This window comes from Capsicum annuum, chromosome 3 (genome assembly GCF_002878395.1).
Source record: "Capsicum annuum cultivar UCD-10X-F1 chromosome 3, UCD10Xv1.1, whole genome shotgun sequence".
NCBI lineage: Eukaryota > Viridiplantae > Streptophyta > Magnoliopsida > Solanales > Solanaceae > Capsicum > Capsicum annuum.
Window position 1 is genome coordinate 231703178 of NC_061113.1, and position 9896 is coordinate 231713073.

At 33.8% G+C, this 9896-nt stretch overlaps 2 protein-coding genes across 2 annotated transcripts; one reads left to right on the plus strand and one right to left on the minus strand.

Annotated features, from left to right (window-relative positions):
* Positions 1-1625, plus strand: LOC107866109 (F-box protein SKIP31). The gene is made up of 3 exons (XM_016712292.2): positions 1-181; positions 638-797; positions 1105-1625. Exons 1-3 carry the CDS (start codon positions 103-105, stop codon positions 1328-1330), a joined length of 465 nt encoding a protein of 154 aa, XP_016567778.1. The 5' UTR covers positions 1-102; the 3' UTR covers positions 1331-1625.
* An 803-nt stretch (positions 1626-2428) lies between these two features.
* Positions 2429-6796, minus strand: LOC107863069 (molybdate-anion transporter; the record flags this gene model as incomplete). Its single annotated transcript, XM_016708823.2, is given in 8 exon segments — positions 2429-2922; positions 3063-3165; positions 3308-3523; positions 3604-3869; positions 4623-4893; positions 5122-5290; positions 5377-5521; positions 6636-6796. Coding segments are annotated over 8 exon segments (1389 nt in total). The 3' UTR covers positions 2429-2857.
* Between the last annotated feature and the right edge of the window lie 3100 nt (positions 6797-9896).

The following is a 9896-nucleotide window of genomic DNA, read 5'->3' on the forward strand; positions in this document are numbered from 1 at the left end:
TGAAGAGTAAAGTGCACTTACAAAACTGAACCAAGTTAATCTCATCCGTTTTCTCAAAGTTTCTTCTGTACTGTACACACACCCCAACCCCCCACAACTCTGATGGAGAATTTGCCACCTGAACTTTTTCTCAGAATTTTCTGTCTCTTGGATCACCATAATCTTGCAACTGCTCAATTGGGTTAGTTTTTTATGTAGTACTATTTGTTCTTCTAATTCATTTGGTAACTTATCATATAAGTAACAATTTTGCAGTTTTGGTAACCAGAATGTTTAGTTCTTTTAACCACTTGGGTATCTTTCCAATTATGCATTTCTTGACTCAAATGATCTGAATTTGGCATTAAGATTGGATCTCTATGTTTTTACAAGGAAAAAAAAAGTCAAAGCTCCATTCTTTTTTTCATGCAAATTAGTGAATGGGCTTCCAAGAAGTGAACTTTGATTGAGAATTATGCATTTCTTGACTGAAATGATCTAGATTTTGTAATGAAATTGGCATTAAAAGATTGGATCTTTCTCAAAAGTTGCATTTTTTTTTCATGGAAATGAGTGAATTGTTTCCAAGAATTAGGGAATTATACTTTGTTTTGATTGATCATTGATGAAAAGAGAAGTATTTTATTTGGTTGAATAGTTTGCAGAAAGTGGAAAATGTTGGGTTCAGAGAACAGTTTATGGTGTGATCTGTTCATAGAGAGATGGGGATCAGATCAAGCCACTTTTTATGCCCCTGATGATTCCAAGTCATGGAAACATGTCTATATGGTTCAAGATCGTTGTGATCGCAATGGATTGTAAGCTTAAATTTGCCAAAATTCAACTTTTTATACATGTTTATTTTTTTCTACATTAGAAACATGGTACTCATAAACAACCTCTCTACCTCTAAGGTAGGGGATAAGGCTGTGTACACTCTACTGTCCCCAGACCACACATTTGTGGGACTACACTTGGTATGTTATATTAGAATCATAATACTTGGAAACAGCCTCTCTACCTTAGAGGTAGGGGTAAGGTTTCTGTGCACTATACCCACCCTGCCGGGTAGATTGTTGTTGTTGTATTAGAAACGTAGTAACATTTTACATGGATGTTTCTCAGGGGATTGAAGATTATTAGAGAAGGAGATGACTACTATCTTATACACCAGGGTGAAATTCAGAGACATTTAGGTTCAAGAAAATCGAAAATGGAAGAGATCTCTGAGTCGTTTAACTGTAAAGATGATAGGGAGGAATCCAATTTAAGCATCTTGGACAAGATCCTTTTCTTCATTGGGGACTTGGAATCTGCTTCTGTCCAGGTTAAACGAAGCCGGTTGGTGTAAAGAACTTTTCTTTTTCAATAACGGTACTATCCAGACCAGATTGCGTGCACCTCGGACTATTTTGGATGGCTGAACTCCGTGCACCAAAGCTTAGGTAAATGTGAAGAAATTATCTAACATTTTTTCTTTGTTTGTATCTTGCGGAAATTCTTAGTTTTGTGTAATGATAAATGTTTCAGTATGTCTCGTAAGTTTTTGTATGCAATATGGCATCGTTGAAAATAATTTTAAGCCGTCACTTAATCTGTATCTGAATAGTTTTGTGTTATGATAATGTTTCACATTTTATTTTGTATGATTTGAACTTGTGAATGTTATTGTGCTTGTAGAATATAGTATGAAGTTCTGCAATTGTTTTGAGGTTATCTTAGTTTAGTTATCAATTTTTGTCTTTACCAACATATTCATAAGAGCAAGAGATTTTGTCAGTCGAGTTTAGACATGAGTAATAAACTGGTTGGATTGCAAGGACTTAAAGTGGAACAATTTAGATGTGGCAGCAATGAGTGTGGCAAATGTACCTCCAAGAGTACATCAATCACAGGATTGTACTAAAACTATTGAATTTGGCCAAAGACGTACGTCTTACCTCTACTCTATTTTAATACAGAAAGGAATAGTAATACTTTATCCTATACATGGTACACTTAATAATAGTTAAGTCCCACTTTGACTCTTGAGTTATGCTTATGTATCATCAACAGCCAGTGTCCCTTTCTCTAAAAGGGATTGACGACTTATTCATTCCGTGACGTGACTTTGGCACTAGACGTTCGCAAAATGGAGACTATCGGGTTTCAATATAATAGAGTCTGTTGGAAAGAGAATCCGGTAATTATTGGCTGCGAATATCTAAACTGGTTGTTGTTATTCAAGTGGAATCAACGTCTATCAAAAATTAGCACATCGAAGCGTATGCAAAATTGTCTATGCTGTGATTTGAACCCCGATTTCCCATGATTTTGGACCAATCTAGGTGTTACCCAACTGCATTTCTTCCTTCAGGCCTAGAAAAGCTAAAGCGGACCCAAAAAATACAAAACATAAACCCGCAACAAACTCACTTCTGCCATTTGCATGACATCTCACAATCACCAATGAACTTCCCAAGATTTGCATCTTTGCTAGGAATGAATTGACTTGTGCTTTTCACTATTACATTGGGAGATAAAATTGTCAAAAAGATCAAAAATATGACATAAATATAGAGGCCTCAGTTAACACTTGAACCAAGGTCAGAAAAAGAAGAAACTAATAACACCATCCCAGCAGCACGAAAATAGTGGAAATCGTTGTTTGTCTTCTAATAACACAACCGGGGAATGAGAATAACACCATTAGCTCATCTGCCTCTTCCTTATCAGCTAGGCAAGAACAACTCCATTATGAATCCCCCCATGGTCATATTGCTCTTCAAATATTGTAAGCTCAACTAATATTAAACCCGGATGGCCGATTATGGTAATAAATAGACGTTCACAGACAAATTTCCAGACGATATTTGACTGCTCACCTTGATAAACTCAATCAAGGTGCATTCAACGGATCAGCCTCAGTATCCCTTTCCTTCATCGCTGTCCAATCTTCTGTTTCTGCAATCAGCAACAATATCGAGTCAGTATAATTTACCAAGAGACGCAGCAAAAAAAAAAAAAAAAGGTGACACCAAAGTAATCATAATCAAGTAGATTGGTTCATGTGAGGGCAGTGATCCAGAGAACGCGGTACATACTTGGCTTGTCCGCAATGGCTGCAAGCCGTCTTTGCAAAATGGATGCAACAAAGAGGAAAATTGAGCACATGCCAAACATCACAGTGATGGGGAAAGCGTCGACCTACAAATTGAACCCAAAAAAACACCCACAATCAGAACTCGGTGTGAAATACATGTGCAGCACCATAGTTACTTGGGTAATTAAATGTAAGAAAAGGAACATGTGCACTACAGTTACTTAGAGCAAAATAACAGTAACATACATTGTAAAGAACAATGCAGACGAAGATGTTGAGGGGAATCCTGAAGAAGTTCATTATGGTGCTCCTTGCTTCCTCGGGAATGAATTGAGACCTCATCTTCATGATGGACGGCCAGAAGATGCCAACACAAGCCTCGAAGGCGCAGAAGCCAAGAAGCTGGATACATCCAGAAAAGGTGATGCCTCCACCTTTCACATTTGAAGGAGGTACCAAGAACTGGTCCAATGAACGATGTTAGATATTGGCAAACCACAAGGCATAAAAATTCTCTGAGTGTAAAGTCACTTCCTACTTACAGTTGTCAGAATGGGCAGCAAGAGAGATGCAGAAGATACAACAAAAACAATCTGCATGTAGCTCTCAACTCTAGGTGAGTTCTTCGCCATAAGGCGAGCTGCAAATGAGCTTCCCAACATTGAAGCCATCATGAAAGTTGCAAAAATAAAACCATGGGGAATGTCTTCTTCATTTGGGCTGAGGGCAGGAGTCCAAAGAAACACAAATGTATACATGGAACCTTCAAATAGAGATTGTATAGCACCAAGTAATGCAATCTTCTCATCTGCCACAAAAACCGTCCAGCAATAAGGACAGTGTAAAAGTAAATGGAACAATCAAAACAAAGAACGAGTGATGATACAGTGCAAGAATAACAGCTTGAATTAGGAAAACGTTTTTCAACCGAACATCAATTGAGATACCAAACTGATATATCACAAACAATGCAGTATCAGGACAACAGCGCCAGATACAAGTTCCCAAAGCTGCAACCTACGTCTTCTCTAGCAGCCAAATTTTGGAGCTTTAAATCCTAATAGATAACCTGCACTGGGTATGTTGTTGTTGTAAATCCTAATAGATAACCTGGTGAGGAAATGCTTTGTGCATATAAACTTAAATATACCAGAATGTAATTAACCTGATAATTTTTCAAAACTACTTTCCAATGCCCCTCCCCCAGTCTAGAGGTCCTCGTCCTATAAAACTCTTAACTCACAGTCTAGAGGTCCTCGTCCTATAAAACTCTTAACTCACAGTCTAGAGGTCCTCGTCCTATAAAACTCTTAACTCACAGATATATTGTGAGAATATAGGAAATCTACATCCATGTTGAATCTCATTGGCAAGAACCCACCCACAGTCTAGAGGTCCTCATCCTATAAAGCTCTAAATTCTGACAGATAAATTGGGAGAATATAGGACATTGCATCCATGTTGAATCTTATCGGCAGTGAATCACTGTATCAACATACTACACATGGGTTGAAAATTGTCTCATGAAATAACACATATTGTGTAGCATATTCAGGTATACCTGAAGCAATTGCCACAGCTGCACCCTTGAATTGAGTGAGCAAGTCTTTGCTCTCTGATGGGTCTCCATAGTTCTCCGACCATGATGATAATATGATAGCCATTCCAATGGCAAGAAAGCAGGCCGCAGCATCAAAAGGAGACACAGGGCCGAGATTTAGTGAATCAACAAGAAAATTTCCAAACAATCCAGCAATAATCGCAACAAGACCATTTCCAACAAATATTGCCTTGGAGAAAGTAAGTGAGAGCCATTGGGAATCAAAACCCCTCTGCATGAAGAAAGCAAATAGCCAAGTACTATATTAAATATTCTGAAAAGCATAATAAATTAATAATACGCCAAAAACAAAGAACAGATAATTGCTATGCTATTTCAAAGGGTTGTAATGTGTATCTCAAGAACAACGTAGCAGGATCAACATTCTATAAGGATGTACTATTTAACAGTTGGTACTACTTCTCCAATAGATGGTCATCTTGATAATAAGGATATGCACCTTAAAGTGTTCTGCTACAAGCCATGACTCAAATGCTGAAAATAGTAGAGAAGTAGCAATGCCACCCAAAATACGTCCAACCATCAGAATCTTGTATTGAGGGGAATGCTTGGTAACACAGCTAAGTATGTAAGTGATACAGTAAGTTATACATGCCCTCTTCCGACCCCTGAAATAAAAAATGCAAGGAAGATCATGTAGCTAGAAACTTTTAGATATTAAAAGATGATTGACACACAAATTCTGAGAGCATACTGTTTGTCGGCAAGAGATCCAACGATTGTGCCAAACAGCATGGAAGATCCAAATCCAGCAATGAATAGCTGTCCAATATCTCCCTTGACAAAGCCATAAGTGCTGTAAAGGTAATATACATATGGACCCTGTAGCCAATCACCGGCTATTGCCACACAACACAAAAGCATTAGAAAGGAATCACCACCACTCACACATGATGAAATTAATTGATACAACTCAAATTACGTACAACACCAACAAACAAGAATATCATTGACCAAAACTCGAAAAGTATCTTAAATTGTCCCCTCTGCTTTTCAGAAATGAATCTGAAACAGAGAAAACATTAATTCTCTATATCACACATGACAAGAGCTGCAGAGCAATCACATCATAAAAGCTTGAAGTATCATCATTTATTGCTCAGTTATACAATTAAATATAATTGCTAAATATCAAATGATTACAGCATAAGTTCATCAAGAAGTGAATAATATACGCCTCTTTTTCTTTTTGTTGTGTCCATGATCACTTTGGTCAATGAGAATAAGCACTCTCTCCGTTTCATATTACTCGGCCTGTGTTGACTTCGCACACCCCTTAAAAAAAACTTTAATTAGAGGTGTATTTTGCCAAGAACAACAACATACCCAGTATATTCCCACTCAAGATAAAACAATCTAAAAAAGGAATAGTAAAAGGACAAAATACAATAGAAATTACCACACCCAATAATACCACAGACAAGATTCACCAACTAATACAACAAACGATTTAACATTCTGAAATAATACTAGTACTATAGCTACTAATACAGTAACAAAGTCCTCCTACCTACTAGCATTGACGCACTCGTTCCTACTATCCTTTTACCCTAATCCGTTTCCTCCTCAACTTCCTATTAACCTTTTAGTAACTTATTAACAATGATGCTTTGAAACTCTAATTTGACTAGGGTAGTATGAAAAAAAAAACTCTCTGATTTGCTAAAATGGACAGTAGTTGCGTATGTAGAATGAAATGTTGGTGCACAGCTAGATCTAAAGACCATTAAGCAAATTGAGCTGCATATCAACACTTGGAAGCGTAAAATGAGTTAGGATCGGAAGCTAGATTTCATTTATACCACAACCTGACAACTAATGCACAGCAAACTCGTGATACCCAATTACTCAGATCCAAAATCCCACACTCAAATAATCAGATCGAGCACATACATACATACCAGAATTTCAAAATGTAAAAAGACCCAGATCTGATAGGAGAAACATACGTACCCATCATAAGAGAGTACACAAGAATGTAATTGTTCTTAAAGGAATTAAAAGCCTGTGAAGTTGTTATCCGATCTTTGTTAGTCTTCCCACCCAGCTCAAGAACTGCCACCACAGCAGCCATAGCACCAAACACAACATAGTAGAACAATTCCATTGCCCCCCTGCCCGCACCAGCACTAGGCTCGATCTCTACTGCCACTCAGATAGATATTCTCTTCTTTCTTTCTTCTTTATACGTACAAATGTGGGTGTGGGTGTTTGTTGGTTATATATATAATAATTCAGAGAATGGGAGCAACGCATACGCGCTTTCTTCTGCGTTGTAATCCTCTAAAGCCATGTTACTTTTACTGTACATCATTTCTCAGATGATGTAATCTCCGCCTTTCATTCCCGACATTATGACACGTGTCGGCACTGTATTGTGTGATATCTGTCGGTAGTTGTGTACCCAGCTTCATAGTATCCTTATTGTTCCGTCTTAAAACAAGAGGATAATTCGAATTTCTTTTCATGCAATTTTCACGTTATATATGATTGTGATCGTCTACCGAAATAATAATCTGTAAACATATTTTTTTTATATATGAATTGTAAATATAAATATATAATATAATAATATATTTTGTGTAATTTTATGAGTGAAGTCTTAAAAAAGTGAAATGGATATCAATCATATTTCGATTTTTGCAAAGTATAAAAGTTATTTTATTGACAGACACTCAATTTAAAAGAAGAAAAATAAAAATAAAATATCAAGATAAAACGTAATAATATTTTTTTTGTTAGTTTTTCATCCGTGTTCGATACCCGTATTGGAGTCCGACTAATTCGGATTCATGTCGGGTAGGTCTCCATTCGAGGGATAGCGCTCCCAACAGAGTTTTCTCCATGCCTAGGATCAAACCCTCGACCTCTGATTAAGGGTCCGTTGCATCACAAGCCATGTTGATTAGATAAAAAGCAATATTAATCAACAACAAACTATATTAAAAGGTTTTTTAATTTCAATTTCAATATTATACAGACCAAACTTTTGTTTTGTTTGTATCATCTAACTTCAACTATCATTTTATCTCAAAACTTCTCTTAAAATCATTACACTAATTTAAAATTTTAAGATTAGAATTAATTACATTGTATTGTTTTATGAAGCAAAACTATACAATAGGTAATTTTTCAAATTAGTATAAAATGAGCTAAAGCAACTATTAGAAGAGAGAGAGAGAGAGCAAGATGCAATGTAAATGCATTTGTTTTGGTGCGCTGTTTAATACCCACCACATGCGGCTTGTTTTGTGACGTCCATAACGGGTGGTTAACCGACAGCTTATACGAAATCACTACTTTTACAAAGCCAAAGTGGTGGTCTCGCCATCAATAATCTATATTTCTATCTATATTTATAATTTATATTTATATTTATAATTTATAATATATAATATATAATTTATAATTTATAATATATTAAAAATTTGAAGAGCATTAGGAATATTATTTGAATTTTTTGTTCTTCGTTAAAAGTCTTTATTTTAAATAAAATCGTTCATTATTTTTTTAATATGTAAGAGTTGAAAATTAATTAAATATATTTATGATAAAATCTTTACTTATCAGAAGTCATCAAAATTAATGATAATTAAAACTTTTTTCATTAGTTTAAGAATTATAAATCAACCAAATTTAATTTTAAGAAAATTTGAAAAATCTAGAAATAAATATAAAAGCGTGAAAATAAGAAAAAATTTAAGAAGTACTAAAGTTTTAAGTCTTAAGTACGCAATAAAAATGTAATAAATGATTTTGTAAAGATTTGACTTTAAAATAAGAAAAGATTTTAAATATAGAAAAAAATAATCGTACCACAAATACGATTTAAATTAATGCGTCTTTCTTAGCCTCTAACAGCAAGGAAAAGAGGCATTGCATGATAATTTTCATCATTTACATACATGTACGCAGTACAATAAAAACTTTTAAGTCAGAATAATTAATAGATTTACCTAACCATATTTCCTCTGGAGTCTTAAAATTCAAAGGTGCAGAAGAAGCACGATTGACAATATAACAAGATGCAAAGATAGCTTCTGCCAAAAAAATTGTCAGCCCAATATTTTAAAGGGAAAATTTTAGAAATAACAACTATAGAGCATTAATTGTAACTTTTATAGCTACAGTTTTATAATTACGAAAAAGAACAAATTGTATTTGGTATTTAAGTAAACTATTGCTATACAAATACATATACAACAAAATTTACTGTCCTTGTTTCACACAAATTAGTTGAGTTAAATAAGGAATAATTATCCTATCTAATTAAATTCTTATAAATTACTCTTATTTAAATTAACATCCAAATCAAACTCAAATATGAAGATTATTATTTTCATGATCTTCAAAATTTCAAAATATCTTTCTCTTATATCTCTAACTATTTTTTCTTGTTAGTTTTTTCAGTTTTTTTTAATCTTTTTTTTTATTTTAATTTTTTTTCGTTTTCATTTTTTTCTTTCCACTTTATTTTCTCTCTTCTACTTCTCTTCTTTTTTTTCCTTTTTCGTTCTTTTATTTAATTTTTATTTTTTCCTTTTCTCATATTTTTTTCGTTTTCTTCTTCTTCTTCTTTTTTACTTTTTTCGCTTTTGTTTTTACACTTCTATTTCTAATTGCTGTTTCTATTTTATATTTCTCTTTCTTCTTTTTTTTCCTTTTTCACTTATTTTTTTCAGAATTTTTATTGTTCGTTTTGTTTTTTTTTTTTTCTTTTTTACTCTTCTATCTCTATCTTTTATTTTTAAAAGACATACAGATCTGCATATGTATTTACGGTAAAAAAATACATATATATCTGCATATGTTTTTATAGAAATACATATCTAACTCACATGTATATATAAATATATAGGACACAAAATCTCTATAACAAAAATGACAATTATATACACATAGGTAATAAAAAATACACGATACATATCTTAAACAGTAAAAGAAAACAAATAAGTACATATGTTACCCTCTAAATTGACAGTATGTACAGTTCAAAGATAAATTCAACACCGCATAAAATACATCTAGTTTTGCATATGTATTTACAGAATACATACCTGATCCATATGTAAATTCTTATTTTATATGAGCCATCTTTGTATTTCGCAAATACATATGAAGATATATAGTGTAGTTATGTTTGTTACCATTTAATATGAATATGATATTTATTTCGTATATACATATATATGTTTTGAACTGTAAATACATATC